The sequence below is a fragment of the Melanostigma gelatinosum genome (assembly GCF_949748355.1).
Source record: "Melanostigma gelatinosum genome assembly, chromosome: 2".
NCBI classification, from domain to species: domain Eukaryota; kingdom Metazoa; phylum Chordata; class Actinopteri; order Perciformes; family Zoarcidae; genus Melanostigma; species Melanostigma gelatinosum.
Window position 1 is genome coordinate 16,592,972 of NC_136635.1, and position 22,607 is coordinate 16,615,578.

The 22,607-nt window shown below is 42.0% G+C and overlaps 1 protein-coding gene across 1 annotated transcript in view; it reads right to left on the reverse strand.

Annotated features, from left to right (window-relative positions):
* Positions 1-22,008, reverse strand: part of igdcc3 (immunoglobulin superfamily, DCC subclass, member 3) — a gene marked incomplete at its 3' end in the record, with an annotated part of 57,657 nt that extends 35,649 nt beyond the window's left edge. The window contains exons 1-2 of the mRNA XM_079285128.1: positions 21,939-22,008; positions 16,859-17,164 (exon numbers count right to left, since the gene is read on the reverse strand). Coding sequence (XP_079141254.1) covers positions 16,859-17,164; positions 21,939-22,005 — 373 coding nt within the window. The 5' untranslated portion in view covers positions 22,006-22,008. The remainder of the gene's footprint in view (positions 1-16,858; positions 17,165-21,938) is intronic.
* Positions 22,009-22,607: the final 599 nt, after the last annotated feature.

The following is a 22,607-nucleotide window of genomic DNA, read 5'->3' on the forward strand; positions in this document are numbered from 1 at the left end:
GAGATAGAGAATATACAAATTATATTGAATTCTGGTATGAACTGACTGGTTGGGTTTCTGTAAAATGTTAGCAAAGTAAATGCTGTGCTGAGATGACAATGGCTGTATTGTATCAACAACAATCACTGGCCAGCTCACTCATCTGGCTCCATACGTTGAATCCCACATAGGCTTGGTTCATACAAAACCAACAACCAGCCTCCTCGACCTACAAAGCTAAATACTGTTAACTTATCACTAACGACTGGCGCTGTCCTATACTAACATTAAGACTGGTGTGTTAAACCTCAACCTTAAGAAACCACACCTTGATCCACGGTCTCAATTGTGTCTAAGCTACTTTTGTCTCACATATTAAACAGTAATCTTTTTATTCTTTTTAATCTTTCAGGGCTTGTCACTCACTCCACTGAAAATGCACTAAATAAAGTGGTAAATGATCTTCTGCTTCTTATTGATTCAAATTCCGCCTACGTGTTTATATTACTGGATCTCAATGTGGCTTTTGACACTGTAGATCATTGTATACTCCTAGACCAACTAGAAAATCAATATGGCACTTCTATAATTGTCACTGCTACGCTGATGATACTCAGCTGTATTTGCCTGATAAGGGCAACATTGCTAAAATTAGGTATTTTCTGTCCATGGCTAATGCAGAGACTATAATTTACATCTGTGGTTCATCCAGACTTGATTATTGTAACGTTTTCTTGTCAGGCTGTTATTTAAGCTTCCTTCCTTTGGCTCCCCATCCATGTCGGTTCAGACTTCAACGTGCCCCTGATTACTTACGAAATATGCATGGCTCTTCGTTCCAGCCTGATCTTTTTACACCTTATATTTCACCCGGTGCTCTCAGCTCTCAGAATACAGGGATCCTGTCTTTACCCAGAGTTAAAAAGAAGTCAGCCAGCTACAGGACATTTCCCCCCCTTTCCTCTGGAATAACCTCCTTGTTGACATCAGACAACCTGAATCTGTTGAGGCCTTTAAATCTAAGCTTAGAACTCATGTTTGTCCATACTTTAACATTACAATGTCGGTCTATTCTGTACATATGACATCTACTGCATGTCTGTCTGTCCTGGAGGAGTGTTCCCTCCTCTGTTGCTCTTCCGGAGGTTTCTTCCATATATTTTCCTGTTAAAGTTTGCTGAAGTTCCTTATCTGGATCAAGTGGCTAGGGACAGAGGCTGTCTTATGCTGTACAGATTGTAAAACATCCTCAAGTAAATTTGCGATTGGGCTATCTAAAATCAAATTGAGGCATTATACAAAAGTTTTGAATTAACTAATATACATACATTTATCTCTCAGCCCTGGTCCATTCTCTACAAACAAAGGAGCCTGAGCCAAATATGGCGCTAATTGTCCCTTCGCTAGGCTCTGCTCCCACTGCTGGTCCGACAAGCTGTCAGAGCTACTAGAGGCTAGACTGTGACTAAAGCCAAGTTCACACTACACAACTTTCAAAGTTGTAATATCGCTGTTCTGTTCACACAACACAACCTGCTGTCTTGTAATTGGGAGTCTTCACATTACATGACACATCACCATGTGTGAGACGAGATATTTTCATTCCAAAATGGACGTCCACCAGAAACAAACGCTCCAAATTATTTGTGGGCTTGGGTCCAAGCAATCCGCGGTACTTTCCCTGTAGTCATGCTTGTAAATGTTGCCGTTGGCTCACGTGTTCACACGTGTCTTTACTAATTATTTCATTCGTCTAGGCAACCTTTACTATCCAAAGAGCCATTTTGCCCTATTTTCCACCAAATAAAATGTGTCTGGAGCCGCAAAAGCTATTTGATATCACAGCTTATAAAGCTGTATATATAGTTATGTTATATATCCAAAAACTATAGTTTGTTGTATTTATGAAAATATACAACAAGAATAAAGACAATTCTTGACATATTATTGCAATTTTACCTGTTATAACAATATCAAGCTCTTATGAAGAGGAGAGTTTCTACAGCAGCTGAGGAATCGCTCTTTTTCGCTCATCTCAGAACATCCTGTGTGCTTGTTGTGGAAGCATACAGGTAAGCCAGCATCGTTGGCAGTGAAAGCAAATGAATACGTCCACGCAGAATTAAACTCTATTTTCCTCCGTGACTTTTCTTTTTTTTGATTCATCCATTGATAGTTTACAGAGGGCGGGGGTCTGAAAATCATGATCAGCCACCTGCAGGGAAAAGCACTTGACAGGGGTAGAGGATTTAACTGCCTGTGGGAATAATTAACATATCCGATTCTGTTCATTCTTGCTTATAAATTATATTCTCTCTGAACACGTTTCTCTTTTTGGAGAGTCATGTGAGACAACTTCTTCTATCAGCGCAATTTCCCTGCTCTTCTGTCTAATTCCCTGTCTCAGCCCCGTGTGTCACTGTGTGTGTAAACCTCGCTTGCATCAGGAAACTTGTCAGAATACCCATATTTGATTGGTTGAGCTGCATCACATGATGTGATTTGCAATGCATTGGTCAATATGTGCAATGTATGTATATTCTCAAATCTTATTTGGCAGTGTTTCAGGTGTCAGTGAACACAAATAGTCATCTCTCTTTGAGCTGCACTTCTCTGCTTATCCATATTAAGCAGGCCTGCCCTTATTTTAGATTGCGTTCTCTTCTGCCTCTTCTATTTTTGTTCACGTTCTCACTGAAACCCAATCTTTAATCAGAGTGGAGAGGTAATTACATAATTTCCAATTATGAAATAATAATTAGCTTTAACATAGGACTTACAAGTAGGAGTAAGAATCTGACCATCTACCATATTTACCTGACCACAGATAAAAGCTTTTATGTGAGCGGAGGATGGGAATATGTAGAAATAAACAAAAAATCCATATGTTCCAAACACATGTATATGCTGTAGAGGGGAATGACTGCGGTCCTAAACCAGCGTGGTTCACACTGGTTATCCATTTAAAACCTCAAGTTGGAGTGTTTGTGTGTGCAGGGTGCTGACGATATCAGGCTCATTTCTAAAAGTGAACCTTGTTACTTGGATACCAGCCCTGGAACACACTGTCACCTTTACGCTCAGCTTCAAACACGTGGATACATTTATTCACGCATAATGGCTTATACATGGCAAAGGTGGAAAGACATGCATGCACTTACACACATCAACAAAAATGTCTTTCTCTCTCTCACTCTTATGCAGACATAAACACACACACACACAAACACACACACACAGACACACACACACACACAGACACACAAACAATCACTCACATCCCTCCCTGCTCCATCAGCTCAACTGGCCGCAGTAATGAGTTTCTTCTCTGCGTAAGCCAACTGGCACCCACTCAAGGGAATTTTCAGGCTGAATTGCGGCCATTAATCACAATCCCGGGCAACACAGTGCCATCACGCGTGTGGAAAACAGAGATTCGTGGGGGGCAATGGGACAAAAACATAGGAAAGGAGGAGCTTGTAGCTGTGACAAAGACAAGGGTGGACTGATGACGAAGGAATGACAAAGACCGTAAATAGTGCTTCCTAAATATATTTTTTATATAATATTCCAAATAGATTTGTTTGGTTTGGTAAATCGTCTTGCTTTGCCAGTCTGTGCCTTGGCTCATACTGGGCTAAATGGGGGATAAAGACAGGAAGTATAGAAAGCCCAGATGCTCTATTCTGTTAATATGAGCTCAATTATTGGGAGGAGAGATCCTGTGACATCAATCATGATAAACAAGATAGGTGGGACATGCTTCTGCCAACCACTGCATGCCTTGAACTTGTAGCATCACAGACACACATTCTCATGTACACGAGAAAGAAATGTTGTGCGTGCTGCAGACTCAAACTTAACATGGCACAAAGAGAGAGGCTGTGGAATAAAACCTGAACCAGGGCGGCTACAGTGACAGCAGCCCTTTAAGAGCATGTAGGATTTAGGATCATGACAAAGAGAGCGGCAGCCGTTAATGTAATGGAGAATTGGCATTGCCTCGCTTTGTGACGTAAAGATATTGTCACCACTACGTCCTCTCGTTGAGACAGCTGGAACCTCAAAGTCTGCCTCCTATTATTGTCTTTTCACTTTCTATTCCGTCCCTCTTTCTCTCCATTCAGACTGCCAGCTGACTGTGGTCACCAGGGATATTACTGCCCCTCGTCGATCCGAGGAACCCAGCCCCCCACTCCAAACTGGCTAATCCCAATGAATTCATGCTAATATGCAGTCAGTAACCCCTAGTTGGTTTTGTAGGCACATGTGCGACTCCGCTGCCACGCCCACTGCACAGAACCTAGTTCACATCAATTCAGCAGGAAAAATAACCACACAGGAAGGAGCAGATGAGGAGAAAAAGGAAAGGCAAGTGCAGGCCCTGTCATAATCACTTAGCGTTACAAGACAGTGGGTGAGAAATGAAAGCCCTTTGTCTCTGCCTCTGCCTCTACCTACAGTGTGTGTGCAAACAAAGGCCGTGCAGATACTGTATTTGTAACGAGGGCATATCTGTTCTATCAGATAATGAAACACCATTTTCAGGACTTGTGTAAACAAAGAGCTGCTACGGATTTACATAAATTGAGAAAAAAAAAATGTCGACAGAAAAACAGGGCTTATAAACAATGGAATAAAATACAGGCTTTGTCTTTGTAGTATTTGTATTTCTACTATAAAATAAAAGTCCTGTCAATTAATCAGAATTTGTGCTTGATTAAACAGACTGATTGTGGTTCCAAGCAGCTCGAAACATGCATTTGGGGTTTAGTTCTTTATTTATATATTTTTTTATTAGGTGTGATAGTTTGCATAACAATTGGTCTCATTGCCAATTATTTTCTTGATGAATATTTTTGTCTCAGGCATGTATGATTTGTATAAGGCAAAGAAAAGTAGCAAATCCTCAGATGGAACCAGGAAATGTTTGGCATTTTGGCTTGAAAATGAATTGACTGTCAAAATAGTTTTCATTTTCTGTGAAACTGATCATCAGACAACACATCAGTTGATGTTGTTTTTTCTACTGAAACTAAATGATGATATCAATGTGTCTGTACTCTGCTATCAGATATGATGTAAAATAATGTCCTGAAAACACAGAGGTTGACAAAGAACACACAAGCAGCTTGCAGAGGTGGCTCTCTGACTGCCATGCTCTCCTCTGGTCTATTCCCTGCAGTGGATGGGAGGAGCACTAGCATAAGCTGTCACATATCACTGGGCTCTTCAAAGCTGCCATCAGCCAGCTAACCCTCTAAAACTGTCTTCCCACTCACAAATAATGCCTCTACTGGCAAATGGAGAGGGCTATTACACTACTAGCATCATGTTTCATCTTTTCACGCTGAGGCAATGAAATGGTCCGCCTTACGACTTACTAACACATCACGTGAAACCACTTCTTTAAAGGGAAAAAAAACTGAGACGCATTCATAAAGATGATTAAAGACTGCAGTTGGACAGATGATACAAATTCTTTATGTGATGATAAAATAAGCACATCTCATCCTCGGGTGCTGAGAGAGTTGAAATATCTGTTACGATGGAACCTTAAATTGCTACGACATCACTTGAGGTGGGAATTAAATAAAATGTTTCACGGTGCATTCAGGGAGAAAAATGGGCCTCGGTAACATGTCTATGTGTTGAGGGAATGCACACTTCACATTAGTTACTGTTTTTTACTAGCAGCAGGTATGTACAGTCACTGACCATGAGCCCATGCAAGAGTGTGCACATGTCAGTGCATTTATTTGATGTTAAGCGGAGGTAATGCACATGTTACAGTGAAGAATTATGAGTGTGGGGTCAGGGGAGCAGCTTTCCGGCATGTTCTAATGGCAGAGGCGGGCTTCTTCAAGCGAAGCGAGCCTGCCGCTGTTGCTTTGCATCTTGCTGCCTGTCGAAAGCTGCCCTAGAAACAAAGCTGCCGGGGTCAGGAGGTCACGGCACAGCATCAGAATGGAATGTTCCTTCCTGGTTCAAGGTCCAGCCTCCAGAGCCAGAGGAGCCTCCAGAGCCAGAGGGGCCCAGAGATCATTTGAGACCACCGACACATGCTCCATCTATTTTTCTCCCCACCTCTCTCCACTTTCATCTACCCCTACATGATGGACGCTTACTTTGCTGTGGCCTACTTGCTCCAATCACTCAAATGAATGCGACTAAGTCACCTACACTACATCGTGATTGAGTTAACTCCACTATTATAGAAAAACCCCAATAAAGCGATTAGAGGTGTAAATATACTGTATGTTGTATCATGTTGTATCACACAGTACCTTTGAATCAATGCACTACTTCATGCTGCAATTATATTGATTTATTATCAATTAATCTGGTGATTATTTTCTTGATTGATAAATTACTTTTTGCTTTATAAAATACAGATTACAATTTGAGCCCAAGATGACGTCTTTAAATATCTTGTTTTGTCCAACAAACAATCCAAAACTTAAAGACAATCAGTTTACGATGACATAAGACAAGTGATTGTTTCGACATGTTCCTTAGATCGACTATCAAAATAATTGATTGTCACTGCAGGCTTTCTTCATAAACATGGGTTGCTGGGCAACATCGGGTTGCTACTTTACTATTTTAAAGCATTGCTTTTGTCTGTTATATGCTGATGAGAAACCACTCTTTGCATCATTCTTATTTCACAAAAATCATACATTTACAGCACTGAATGTTCGAATCATTTGTGATAATAGATGGAAATGTAAGCCTCTTGATCATTAGATTCCCAAAAGTGATGCTAACAACAAAACTGCAGCTGTTGCAAACAGGTTGCCAGGATGAAATTGACCATCCAAGAACTATTTCATCCTACGCCAGCAGCAACCTCTTCTAATTGGTTCTTGTGGAATTCATTTCATCCCCGTTGACCGACTCCACACACACTGGAGCCTGACAGGCTTTTAACCGCCAACACTTCAGGTGCTTCGTTCCTATGTGACAACTATAAAGAAACAAGAGGAAGGATTGTTCTTCACTTTCTTTGTCAATCCACAAATTTGAGTTTATATTTTTACAAAAAAATCCGTTATTTTAGAATTTGTTTGTAAAGATGATTACAAAGCATGCACACAAACTTATAGATCCTAAATCCACTCAATCATTTCTCCCGCAATCTCTCACAGTAATCATACTCTCCCTTCCTCATTATTCCCTTTGCAGATATCAGTTAGCCTGCAGTGGAAGTGAAAAACAAGTCTTCCAACACAATGCTGCTAAAATAATAGCTCCATTACAGAACTATAGCATTAGAATTGTGTGAGGAAACAATTGAAATATTGCCACACGTTTCCTCAAGCAAAGTGCAACTTCAATCAGTCACTTTGTGATTTTTTTGAATGAAATACATTTGAAAACAGCAGTAATAGAGGTAAATAATGTAATTGTTTCATGGAGCTGACTTTTATTCAAGGGATCAACTGATAAGCCTTTGCGGAAAAACAGAAAACAGATGACAGAGACAAATAAATGTCCTTTCTGAGTGAAAATGTGTTTATTTTATTTATCTTGTTCTTCTAGGCTGCTGCGTTGCTTATTTGGGAAAAGGCAGAGTTAGAGCTGTGACGCTGTGGCAGGTTTGGGCCATCTTACTTCACTGCCAAAGCCAAGGTCACTGCCACTGCCCCGGGGCCAGCAAACAGGGGGATGGGTCCCCACTGGGGAATGAGCAGGAGGCTGAGCTGTGGAGGAGGGGAAACGTACTCCGAGGAGAATAAAAAGAAAGGGGAGGGGTATTCTGCCCTAGTGCACACAAAAAGGTCACCGTTTCCCAGATAAACCCCCCTCCCTGTTGTCCAGCCCCTCATGAGCTCTGACCCCTCTATTTCTGAGTCAATGCTGGAACAGAGGGAGAAGAAGGAGGAGGGCGGGTGCAGGGGGAAACACACCCACCCAGAGTCAGCAGTGACAAAAGGGGGCCTCAGCCACAGCTAGCTGAGTCGGTCAGGAGAACAAACGCCCAGGCCACCAACACAAAGCAGAGCCACCAGAGGCTGCACATCTCCACAGCCTCTGCCTGTTCCCAGCCACTCCACTGCCCTGCATTTCACAACTAACAATACGCTCAGAGAGGTACCCCAACACACACAAACACACAGGCTAGAGAGGGGAGAGGTGGCCGAGGCCCAAAGGAGAGCCGCTGCCTGCCCATCACCGACTGGCCTTTGTCTCCAGCTCTGCTGCTTATTTACCACCACAGAAAGATTTCCTGATCCCTGCTTTGACAAAGTGGAAAACTGGACTGAGGGGCCCTATGTGTGTGTGTGTGTGTGTGTGTGTGTGTGGCTGTGTGTGTGTGTGTGTGTGTGTGTGTGTGTGCGTGTGTGCGTGTGAACAACTGAGGAGGAAATAATGTTATAATATAACACTATTTTGTTTACTATTATCTCTACGACTAATACCTCCACCTCCTGTCTGTCTTCGTCCTTATTACACATCACACATGGCAAAGAAAAAGTCTGCCAGAGGAGAAGACAGGAAGAGGGAGTTTTGGTGTTTTTATTGGTGGATGGTGCAGACCCTGTAAAGGCTTTTAACTGCCCAATCTGGCCATAAAGGCGCTGTTAAGTGTAGTGAAGCGTGGTGATGGGGCAGTAGCGAGAGCTAGCCAGGCCCCTGGTGAAGCCTGGAATCATAGGAACACCAACAGACACACTCAGTGCACATCAACATATCCTTGTGCTTCCCTCCTTAGGAGAACCCTCTGTTGACAAAATTGACCGAACCTAAACAGGACAGATATTCAAACACACTCTTCCAAGGTTCCAGGTGACCTAAAGATAACGAAACTCACACATGCTGGCATGAAAACACAGGAAACATCACTAACACATATTTGGTATCGACAAAACATCATACTGGATTTATCCAACTCAAAACAAGTCAATGCAAGATCGCTGTGCATAGATTGTAAAGCCAGACTCCAGCATCCAGAGACTGGCCCGACCCTCCAACCTTTGACCCAGCCTCAGCGCTCTCTTTCACCTCTCCCCTCTATTACTCAGGAATTCCTCCCATGAGCCTTAAAAGCAGGCAGAAGTAACTTTAGGCCCCCTTTTGATTTGTTTGTTTGAGTATAGCACGGGTGGTCCAGAGACATCCGGAGACCAACACAGACCGCATTACTTTGCCCAACGCACAAGCACAGACTCAGTCAGATCCACACATCCATTGACAGACACAAAGACAAACACACACATGCTACACAAACTTTAAACGAGGGTGAAATCCCAAAACTGAACTTGAATTTCAACTGAGACCTGATCTTAGCTGATCCTTGTGTCGTGAAACGGTAAAGATGTTGTGTTTATTTTGATTTTATCACGCTGTCAAAAAACACTTGCCACTCAACATCAATACGATGACTTGTTAGCATTGAAAGAATCGTTCTCAAAGTTAACACTACTTAGTATGACAATGAAATATATAAGAAGGCATCATCTGAATGGGCATTATCTGCATGATCAGCTACAGTGTACACAGCTGACGAGAGCAGCTGCTGGAGGGAGCAGCCTAATGACATAAAATGCATTTGAAGTTGTTTTTGGAAAAGAGCTAAATGTGTCTTCTAAATATCTACGAATCGAATGTTGGAACATTTTAAAAATGAATTCAACCAATTAACAAATGACTGCAATTCACGATGTTGATGACTGAAGGACAATACTCACGTTTCCTAACTCAATGTCCCTCTTTTTCTCACATAACAAGTATGAAGTGATTCAATTGGTTGTCCTGGTCTAATCTTTATGATTATGTGGGTTCAATGCATCTAAAATTAAATTGTAGTTGGTTTGCACCTAAATGTAGCTCCCGGTAATCAACTCATTTTGTATCCTCACTTGGATGTGTTTGGTGTATGTGCAGGCATCTGGTACACAGATGTGTGTTTTCACTTTGACTGTGTAAAAAGCATGCTGCTAACAATCTGTTTGTTTTTTTAAAGCGCTCTATAAACAAACATATACCATTACAGTTGATATTATATCACTCTGAGAAAGACGTGAGCAGGATTAAAGCCATGTCAAACATGAAGACAGTGCGCCTAGAGGAATAAGCGAAATGCTATTTTGAGCGGTTCAATATTTTCATCACGCAGTTGTTTCACCACTCTTCAGTGTTCCTTCCACTGTTTAATGTCTTTATTTGCCAAGTGATGTTGTTTTCACAGGTAGATATTTTTAGCGCTTATGCCCTCTTCCCACAGCTCATCCCTCGTATCATGAGGCAGCTCCCTCCAACAGAAGATGGTTATAGCTCTCCATGCATGTCTGTGCTCTGTGCATTGCCGGAGTCCTGTCAGCATAGCTCAAAATGTAAGCACACTAGCAACCATTTTACTCCTGATTTTGTTGTATTGGTTGTTAATTCCTGACATATAGAGATAGAGGAGGATTAAAAAATGATCAACACTGTCATAAAATAGTTAATGCATTGTATAAAAAGTTCTTTGGAAGCTGAACTCTCTGAAATCTCTCCCTCCTCTCACGTCCAACTGCTGCTAAATACGGATTGATAGATTTTTTGTTTTTGTCTCTTATTATATATATATTGTCTTAATGTTTTTTTTTTAATCTATTGCACTGTATTCACTTTATATGTTTATATGTTGGACTAGAGAGAAACGTCTTTTCAACTCCCCTGTATGTTCAGTACATTGTGGAATTGACAATAAAGCCAACTTTGAAGTTTGAACTTGAACTTTTGGTAATAAATTAGAAAAGTTACTACAACAGTCTGGAGTGGTTTGGAAACCGAATAAGAATTTCACATTGCATCTCACTGTTCCCCACCGTAACAAGACGAGTAAACTGAGACAATAAGACATGCTATGAGCGGGATGGGATCCCTTGGAGATTTTCCACTGCTTCAAGGTCAATGATGTGTCTTCTTCAGATACAACAGGGATTCGTCCTGCCCCTTCTCCTCAGGAAGGTTGTACAGCTTAAGCATTTGTCAATGTAAATATTCAGAGTTGGCATCAGGGATGTTCAGTATTGCTGTGTTTATGCAGCTCCCTGAGAAAAAAAGGCAACCCATAGAGGACAAACAGCATCGCTATAGGCATGGGAGACAAAGACAGGGAGAGAGAAGGACAGAGGGAGACAATGACACTGGCAGTTGTTTACCCTACCAGAGTATAGGAAAAGGTTAGAACCACTTCTAAAAGGCTGGTTGCTACTCTATAACAAGTAATACAATATTTTACACACTGTAGCCAGTTCTTAATCAACTCAAATAAAGCAGGCAATGAGATCTGAGTATTTAGTCTGCAGGTGTACCGTAATTAACCGATTTTGGGTGTAACTACACAGCAGCGGTCAGAGCTCTCATCCCTTGTGCCCACCTAATCGGTGCAGTAAAAAAAGAAGAGAAGATCCCTTTCTTCCTCAATCCTTCTGACACTTTGGCGGACAGATGGAGAGGCGCTGACCACACGGCAGGAGGGAACATTCTGGTTTAACATCAGCCGCATACCTGCCTAAAGGAAGGAACAGGGCAGTCATAGGCCATGTCTGTATGCACTAACATGTGATGTTTTCAAGCCAGGATAATAATTGAGAGGAATGATATCAGTGAGAGGAATACAACGATGACTATTCGATGTTTGCTTTGTGGCAATGCCACAAGCCTTTTCCTCCAAAACCGCGATAAATGAAGTTACTAATGCTGCAATGTCAATAATGCAGTAGGTCTGCTGCATGAACTAATCTTGATTTTGCAAGGATGAAAAGAAAACACCACAAGGCTTCATGTTTAAATGTCAACGCGTATATGGCATTTAGTTGGCTAATCTATATGACAGAGAGATGACTCGCTTCGTGGCAAGCGAGCAGAGAAGAGCAAGGTTGGGGGCGGGGGGGGTGCAGATCGAGGGCGGGGTTTGGCAGACAAAGGGAGCTACAAGGAGATGTGGGGTTAGCGCTTCAGCATTCACCCAGGCAGGAGGCCATGAAAGGGGTAGGGACAGGAAGGTCGGAGGGTGATGGAGAGCCACCCTCCAAACACATGCACACGTACAAACAGTCTGACATACACCAACAGGAGCTCCCCATAAATCACCCTCAATAAATGGTGTCTGAATCGGAGTAGCTGCTAGTGGCAATCCATCCGCATAGATTTTAAATGTCGCATATTGCAACTTCTCATCTTCTGCCACAGCTACAGGTGTAGTTTCTATCGGACTCTGCCCGGTCGACATCACACTTTATATATAAGTATAAATTTACGTTTATACCGCTGAAAGGAGTTAAATTTATGTAAGTGCAAGGCATGGGTATAAACTGAGACACTTTTACAGGCATCCTGTGTCTTCTCCTATTTCACTCTTTACAGCCATCTGGGTTCTTCTTTTTCATTATTAAAGTCTCATTCAAGAGCGTTCCATTATAAAGGCAGTTGAATTCACCATGACCATTTCAGAATCAAAGAAGGTAAACAACGATCATCCAGCAGCCAAGGGCTTTACATCTATTACAAAATAGTCAATAAAATAAATAATACGGAAAATACAAAGTTATGGAAGTTGGATTAATTTTTATTTTTTTTACCATTTCTGTTTTCAGTCTCTTCATGTCGGCCGTGACTTTGCCTTTTCTAAGCCCACTTCACATATTTTCGAATGGTCCCTGAGGTCAATTGCAGTCTCCACATATGGATAGGACTGGGAAAATTTTTTTTCCCAACAAAGCTTCAACTATTTCCAATTAATTCCAGACAACCAGACAAAAGAAAGTCATTTCAATTGATCCTAAAAGCTATTTTGTAACAGGGGGGCTTTTGTGATGTGTTGCCTGGTGACGCGGGTTTGATGTGGGGGAGGGGCAGTAGCCCCGTCCAGGCCCACTGTACCAGGCTTGTCATTCATCCAAATGATGAAAAGCTTCCTGAACGTAAGCTAATGAGGAGGTCCTAGAGAAACTCAGGAAAGAGAGAGAGAGAGAGAGCGAAACCGACCATCAAAGAGATAACATTTAGGAGGAAAAAATAGTTTCCTGGACCGACTGCTGATTTAGAGGGGCAACGGGGAGTCCGTCCAATACCAGCCCCCGACAGTGAGCTCGCACAAATGGTTGTCAAGCAAATAAAAAGTGAAATATATGGAGGGAGGTAGTGTGGAGGGTAAGATGGAAGCTTTATCCACTGGGAGGGCTATAAAGAGTCTTCAGTAATCACACCACCCATTGCATCACAGTGGTACAAGTCAGAGCTGTTGTAAGAGAGACTATAACACAGCAAATTACCTCAAAAACACAAAGAAAGCATCAACATTAACAAACACTTGGAACAGAAAAAGAAACAAACACTAGTCAGTGATCTTTGTAAGGAGAGCATTGACTAGTTTTGGGCCATTTCTCTTCATAAACAAAATGACACAGACCGGCGATTGCCAAAATCCCCGGAGAATACACTTCACATCAAAGATTAAGCTCCTTTCAGACCTTATATTGAAGACCAAAATCATAATAGTCTGACAAATTGAGGCTTGGTCAGGCTTGGGGAACACTTCTGTACTGAACCATCGCCTGCAGGAACCTAGAGGCTGAGGTGTGAAACAAGCTGGGTAATGAAGGACGATTAACATTTTTTTTCTGAATGTACAGTACAAAAATCATCTATAAAGCCTTTCAAAGACTGAAGGTAGGACATCTGTTATGCCTACTAATGAATGATGGAAATATGTTACTTTACTGTGACACAACAGGGCCAATACAAGATCACGAGGTTAGACTGACAGTGAACGACCACAACTAATGGTGCAAAGAAAGCCTCGTCATTATGACTTCAAAAAGAAGGGGGCCATCTTTCATACAATGCAAGGCAATGACAACAAAAAGACATGGTCAAATTCACAGAGAAAAAACAACATTATTGTTTTCTGGAAAATCTTCCAAAATACAAAAGGTATGGTGAGTAATGATGGGTAACAGAAGTTTGTGTCTTGCGAGTCCCTTTGAAGGGTCCCTGGAGGATTATTTTCACAGTGACGGCTTCTTGCTTCCCTGATAGAAGTGAGACTCCATTAATGGGGGAAAGACTATCATTACAGCAGAGCCTCTACTCATTCAATGCCTCCCCCTCAAAGACTGCTCAATACAACCCAAAAGGTCAGTGGTTAGGATGTGACTTTCAGTACTGCTTCAGTGCCTTCCCAATCAATACAAGACAACAGGAAAAGCAGAAAAGGATCTGAAGAAGAGCAAAGCACCGACAAAACAGAATGTTTCCACCATGAATGATTTCAAACTTGAACCACCAAGTCCAAGGTGTGCTCCAGGTCAGGTTCATTCACCAATATTAAATCTGTATTCACATCACAGCCTTTCAGAAACAGATGAGTGATGCAGGATTGCTCTAGGCTTGCATAATTATTGGCTAATGCAGAGCACGACATACTCGAATCACAGTAGTCTCCCAGAAATATGCCGCCCTGTTTCGTTAGAGCAGGGATTCCCAAAGTGTGGTGCGTGCACCCCTGGGGTGCGCGAGCTGCCTCTAGGGGGTGCGCGAGAGGAAAAGTGTAATATTAAATATTTTTAAAAAACATTATTTTAATTTAAAAAGTGGGATTTTTCACAAAATAAAAACATGAATTATAAAAATCCCCTTTGTAAGATTTAAAATTAAAAACGTACAATTTAATAAATGCACTTGAGCTCCTTCCGGCAGTCTTGCCGCCTGCCGCCAGTCGTACACACTAGCGAGCCTAGCTTGTGCGGCTAACGTCAGCTAACAGCGAACTTCATGCATTCAGCAACATTCATTTAAATATGCTAAACTGGCTGAAATCGGGGAAACTGTCAGGTGGGACGAACGGGAGTCAAACGGGAGTCAAACGGGAGTCAAACGGGAGTCACACGGGAGTCACACGGGAGTCACACGGGAGTCACACGGGAGTCAAACGGGAGTCACACGGGAGTCACACGGGAGTCACACGGGAGTCACACGGGAGTCACACGGGAGTCACACGGGAGTCACACGGGAGTCGGATGACACCGAAAAGGAGGAAGGGATAGCACAGACAGATCGGGAGCACATCGGCCCATCGCGGAGTCAAGGTGAAAAAAGAGGAAACGAGGGTGAGCATCAGACTGGGAAAAAAAAGAGGAAATATGATGAAAAGTATCTGTGTCTGTTGGAGAAGGGGGTGCGCGGCCTAAAACGTTTGGGAACCGCTGCCTTAGAGTATCGAAGAGACGCTTTAATAAGCTAACTTTGAGGCTAGTGTATACTACTTAAACTGTTTACAAAAACTTGAGTCAATCAAACATGATTCTCCCTCTGATTAAAACGTTTTCATCGAACATTTCAAGGAAATACCAACAAAAATGAATAACATGTGTTATCAGATATTGAAGTCATAAATAATACACTGTACATTGCTGCAGTACAAATCAAAAGGATAAGTCGATTGTTTTCTCTGCACCCTGTTCAGGTGATGAACTCTGTGTTCATAAATCGATGGATTTTCATCTTCCTCATGCTTTCTTACCAATATGTCAAAGCAATTCTGTGAAATTAAAATTAGGGGGACAATACTGAAGACTTTTTCCTGAAGCAATAAAAAAGAAATGCAATTGAAAAGCTGCTCAAATCTGACCTTTGAAAAGGAAGGGGAGGCCTTAAAAGGTTTGCATGTGTTTGACAGCGCCAGCCACTGAGCTGAAGTGACTTTTCTCTTTGGCCAGCGAGACATGCACGCTAACCTCCCTATCCTGCTGAGTGGAAAAGCTGTATTGGCCACAACAGCACAGCAGTGTGCTGTCTACACACAGCCCGGGAATCAACAGGCTTCTGCGAGCCTTTGTCCATCTCTGTTTTACAGAGTATATATAACAGAGCCTTCGAAAAGGTCTTAACTCAACACAGTGTCTAACATTACAGTATCACTCAAGCTGCTGCTGCAACATCTCAGCGTGTCCCCAGAGGAATGTGCACATCCTTGATGCCTTTGATTTAAAGTAAGTTGAGACATGCACTGTATATGTGTGAAAGCAAAGAGAAGAGAGGCGTCCAGACAGTCAGATATTATGCAAATGTAAATTAACCATGGCAACAATGCTGAGAACTTAATGTTGAACGAGAGTGACTTCAAATAACAGATTTAGTGGTCAAGCCAGAGAAGATTTATCTGGATGCCTCCACCAGTGAGTGGGCTGCTGAGTTGCTTCAAGCTTATTGCACTCTTACAAAGCAGCTTGGAGACTCTCAGCATGAGCGCTAGTTAATGCTGAACTCAAAAGCTTGAATTTCTAAGCAGCACTGTAAGTTAATTGAACTCAAAGAATGATCATCAAATATTCAAATGACTCCACCCCCAGAAAAAGTAAGTACATTTACAGCACAGCAATACCTTAATGACTGGCACTGGACGGAAATGTGATTATGTCATGTTTGAATTACATAATCCCTACAAATTTACATTTGTATGGAACACAGATCACAACTTCATCAAACGTATGTAAGTGGTTGCAGAGTCTGCTTGTGTCATGTCTGCATTGCTCAATTGTGGTTTATTTTTCTGACACTTGGGACTTTACATACTGGCAACATAATTAAGCCCAGAAAAACCATTGAGTTGGTTTCTTAAGATAATAATATAATTTAGGATGACGTTAAATCGGAATTTAAAGATATCAACTCACACAAACAGGTTCAAAACCGGATTAAAATTAAAACCCATTTGTGATATTTCCTTTAAGGAGAGTTGGATGAAAGATGGATACCACTGTCATGTGTGAATGTTGGCAATCAAACAAAACCTCAAGAACTTGAAATGCACCCCCCCCCCCCTCAATCACATACAGTCCTTACAACTGTCATACATCACTACAAGACAAAGGAAAAGACTTACTGGCTGCCTGAATACGAGCCTTGCGGCTCACCACCAGCCCAAAAGAATTCTGGGCCACGCACTCGTAGTCGCCGTCGTCAGATGAGCCATGGGATTTGGTCTTCTGGAAGTGAGCGATCAGGAGTGAGCCATTGATGAAGGTGGCGTGATGCTGATCCTGAGTTAAAAGCAGACCGTTGTGCCTCCACTGTGTCGTAATTGGGGGGATGCCGTCCACCTGGCAGTGGAGCATGAGCGGCTGCTCCTGTACAGCAATGATGTCACTGGGCTCCAGTGTGAAGGAGAGCTCCGCTTCGCACATCACACCTGAAGAGAGACACACACATATATGATAACTATGTAGTTGAGCGTGAAGGTTCATTCTTCACCTTGTAAACAAGAGGGGCCGAACGAGGTATTTTTCATTTCATAGGTTTTCTCAGTTGTCATGGTAAAACTCCATTAATGTTTGAGAAACAGTTAGTGGACACTGAGTAAATATGTAGCGATACCGACCGTGAACCGCAACACTGAAGCTGTATTTACTCATCCATTCAATCATTTTCCATCCCTAACTTCCATAGCATACCTACTCACTAGCCAGGGTCACGAAGGACTGCAAGAGTTGTGGCTTAAACGTTCATTTTTACATCAACCCTCACACTCAAACAAACAAGAAGAATGGCAACAACTTTATCATCTAGCTGTGCTCTTTAGCTGTGCTCTTTTTTGACGACTCAACACAAAATATGTGACTAAACTTATTTGTAGTGATGCTTCCCACTTTATAGTGGCGTGAGAGAGGACCGGATTTTTTAGTATTTGCAGTTTCTGAGGGTATAAAAGAGGGGAGAGCAATAAATAAAGGATGTAAACATCCTGACCTGACTTGGTACTATAAAAGAGGAGCTTAGCGGGCTCTCTTGGTATCATGTTTCAGCTGCTGATGGACTAAGCACTACCAGTCTCTGCCTCAGGCCCTGGAATCTGGTGGGAGGGGGGCTAGGGGGGGGGGGGCAAAGCACAAGGGTCAAAACAGAGAACCTCCGGCTTCATCCCTCAAATTCCAGCCGAGAAATACTTCCCCTTAGGTGCAGACAAGGAATTCATTGACACACTTCTCCGTGAAGATCACGTATAGAGTGTAATGCAAAGAAACTTTTCCTCTTCCTCTCTTCTTGCTCTCCTGTCTTTATGTGACCCCCCCCCTCGCCCTTTTTTTTCACTCAACAGGCACGGAAAGTAAATGGCCATGGGACCAGAGAGACATCAGTGCTACCACTTGTGAAAAACAAGGGGGTAGTGGTGGAGAAATATTTAACCCTTAGCTGGCAGGCAGTGATCCTACTGCCGGGGCTGCTGCTCTCCAAAACCTGATGCTGGCCACATGAGCTCCATCTCTTTTAGTCCAACAAAGATCACATGTTTTCACATGCGAGGCCGCCAGCAGAGAAGAGAATAGTATTCAAAGAGCCTGCAGCCACACATCAAGTCAGTCACACTTCATGTTTTGATCAAAATATGGATAATTCACAAATAAAGTATTAGACACTGAGCAAAATGCTTCTGGACAAATTTGAGGATGTAACATACATGAGAGTGTTTTACATCAGATCAGATTGACAGATGTATTGGAGGCTTTGTATTTACAGTTTTCAAAGCTGTCAAATGGCATGAGTCAATGTTATCTGGCCATGCAGCAAACAGGATGATAACAGTTGAGTGTTCAATGTGTTACAACCGCATTGATCTTGAGTTGATGAAACAACTTTATTGATGTTGGATATACTTCCTCGTTACTTCAATTAGGCTAATCAGTTTCTTCCATTAGCTTGAACAATGTTATGGGCTCTGGCTTTCCTAATGAATAAAGTATGTTGCTAGAGTGACTGGCTAATGTAATGCTGCGCTCCGGGTGGGTAGAAGGTTAGAAACAACATTGTGAAAAAGGGTTAGAGAAAATCTGTTTGGATACAGTGCTGAATGATCTGACAGACCCAATAAGACAAAGGAGACAAGCGAGGCCAAAAGAAACAAGGGATAGGTGGATTGTGCGCTTTGTGTGGTGTAGGTCAAAGCCACCTGTGAATGCTGAGCATCCAGAGGGTGAGCCGAGAGGAGAGCACAGCTGTGGAAACTGGTGGCAAGAACATGGCCTATCCACACAAACACATGCTCACAGACATGAGTGTTTTCAGGCGTAGATTTTCATGGTTAGATAAGGAGACTTACACACACACACATCGTAATGCAGAGGAAAGAGACACTAGCAAGTCGGATTACTGGGTGAGACCAGAGACAAGTGTTGGCTAAGTGTGGCTCATGCTCTGGCTTACTATTGACAGATAAGTGTGGCTGGCTGGCACAAAGGTTTACTGCTGCAACAGTAAAGTGAGGATCACACACCAGCTACTGACAGACAGATGGAGTTAGCACACACAAGTACCACTGATAAAGCTAAGAGAGCTTAGGACACACCACAGGCTTCTTGGCTTGGGGGTACCATATCATATGATGCCCCTATGGAATTTCTTTTTTTTAATTGATTCGATTTAGTATAAGTATCTTATATATGCTACACAACATATCCGAATAGTACATTGTTATACATGTCGGTAGTTTGTATTGCTCAGTGACTTGCTTTCTCCCCTTGCTCTCTCGGCATCCATCTGTTGCAGCTCACTCTTAAATATTCACCATAACAATAAATGCAACATATTTCTAAATAACCAATTTAATTTGCTATGACAGACTGCTGCAGATTGCATCATGTTAGGTTTGTTTGAAATGTGGAAAAATGCGTTCTACTCGACAAGAATTGTTAATTTATCCTCCATTAATCTCACTGAATTTAGCTGGAGAGCTAAGGCTGCATTTCCACAAAAATGATGCATGTCAACTATATTTCACAAATAGTGAGTATTAAACAGAAATAGACTTCCAAAATTATTAAATATCACTATAAAAAGTGTCTTCACCATGCACAGCAAAAGTCATATATTTGCATTTAGATAAGGTATGTGCACGGATGAAACAGCAGAGTATAGATCATGCATGCAGCACTGGTAGTATTCTCATCTATAGGCTTATGCTTGATACATTGTTAATCGATACCCTTCATTTCTAGCTTCCTTAATTCTCATGAGCATGTCGTTTCAAGAAGGCTAGTATTCACTTGTTATAATAACAGCAGCAGCTCAGCGATGATTGGACAGAAATGACAGTCATAGGTCGTAAAAATACTGAGAAATAGTCCATGTGTTGGCATGGTAGTAGATGTAGTGCAGCTGTTGCGCAATTCACCTCTCAATGTCCAGTACAATCTTGTCTCACAGTACTCATCTGCAGTCTCTTTCTATAGGTGAATAAACTATACTGCAAGCTTTGGATTACAATGAATGAGTTTATAAATACTTCAATGAGCAGGAACATAAACAGATTATGAAAGGTCTGAGTGTTTATCTCTTACATGTCTTGATTTAACATTGATACGGTCTTTTTTCCTGAAGCTTGAAAGACACAAGCCATCTCAGTCAGTCCGTTTAAAGCAAACACACTTGCCTTTTCATACACTCAAATATTAATATCATGAGATCTTCTGAATGCTTGCATTTTGTGTAAGAGTTTCAGCTCTTCGTGCCATGAGAGATATAATGCAAATATTCCTCTTATTACTTCTTATCAAGTCTGCTTAAAATGTCATAAAAACTTCCTTCATCTCAACTGAATCTAATCTCTGAGGCAGACTCAAAAAGAGCTTAATTTATTTAATGGGATGGTTAGATTGGAACCACATCCATCACAGAGCTGTGTTTTCTGAAGTGTTTGTTCCCAGTCCCCTGACTGAACACATTATGAACCACTGTATACTGGCCTTAATGATTTTAGTCGAGGCCATTGTGGGTCCCTGTGTGGTATGCTTTGCAAATACTCAATAGTCTATCCTGCCTTTGAATTAATAAGGGGCCTCACAAAGAGAGCGAAACTGTCTATCATAGTGAACAATGGGATCAGAAAATTTAATTTGAAAAGGAGGAGAGGGACAGTCTTGACATTTAATCTGTACAAATATTCTCCCCAGCAGGCAATAACCACAGTCAATCACAATCTATCCTCAGAGAAATAACCGCTGTCATTTCAACCAGCCACAGGGTGGTGTGCTGTAAAGACTCACCAATCAAGAGCGTCATCACTTTAATTAAAAGTCCCCTGATATGAAAAAAACTCCATACTTCTTAAAGTATATCACCTTTAAAAGTTATTTTGAAGAGTTAATTATTTTTAATTTAAGGGGAAATAGTAAATTGCCACTCAAAAGCCAATAAGCATAAAACGAATTTACAATGTCTTAATATCTGGTATATTTAAGTGTCATTAAAGCATTTGTCATAGAGCTTAAAAGTGCTTCATGTAATAGTGCTGCATTTGTAATATTGAGACCATGTGATAAACAATAACACTGACAGTGGCTCTAACTCTGCAGCCATGTCGTTACATACTGGGACACCTGATTAAAAGACAGTCATGGGGACAACTACAGCAGACAAAGAAGCACTTTCTGCAGAGTTCGCAGCTATATTGCAAAAAATGTGACTTTCTCAATGCACCAACTGGACACCTTTCAGCAGACGATTCTTTACATTCTTCTAAACGTGCTCCCATCAACATTGATAACGAGTTAAAAACTCTACTGACTGCGTTGCACGTGGCTGCCATGTATTATTATGGTGGTCATAAGCCACCTAGACTTGATGTATTGCGCACATCAAGTGATGGTGCAACACCAATAGCCTGCTACAACATTTAAAGTTCTGCAGGATGCACACCAAATTTAACTTTGAATACACTACCAAGTATCCGCGTGTAACTCAGTAACCTGCGGGTACAAATTCTGCAGTGCACACGACTCCAGTACCAGTCTTCAGTCCACATTGGCATTTACAGAGAAGGGCCAAGTTCAGGGTTACTGGTCAGCAGCGAGTATCGCTTCTTGAAGCATGCAGCTGGCTCCGGAGAGCAGCACCCTATCAGCGGTTATCCTGCACAACGCTACCCTGCAGCGCGATACTCTCCACTCCGGTAATGAGATAATGCCACTTACCGATTAAAGCATTTAGGAGTATTCCCCAAAAGCACGGAACAAGGCGGCGGCGCCTTGTGGATGCCATTTGAACACTTCTAGAAAATATTCCAGCACTTGCAGAAGACAACGTGCAGGTGAAAAGACGGGAGCGTCAAAAAACACACACACACAGATATCCAGCTTCAGCTACTACATGTCCCGACCTACAGTGCTGCAGTTTGGTGGCTCGCTGGGGTCGAACACGCTTTCGCCATTTTATCAGGAATATGTCAGCATCCCGCTCTCTCTCTCTCCTCCTCACCCAATCTGCTGTATCCCCAAAACAGCCTCTCTCTCTCTGTCTCTCTCTCACACACACACACACACACACACACACACACACACACACACACACACACACACACACACACACACACACACACACACACACGCACACACATACTGAATCTGCTCTCGGAACAAAAGAGCCGACTGCTGACTGCTTCGCTCCAAAACGCATGAGAAACCTGCACAAACTGCATGATTGCACGTCAATGAAATAGGTACAACTAGTAGCCCACTATTTCTACACACAAAGGGTAGAAATTACAACACTACTAACAATAGAATAAATAAGGATATGATATTCATGATGACCATGAAAACAGAAATGTTCTGTAATATTAGGGTACTGATAATGTTTCTAAC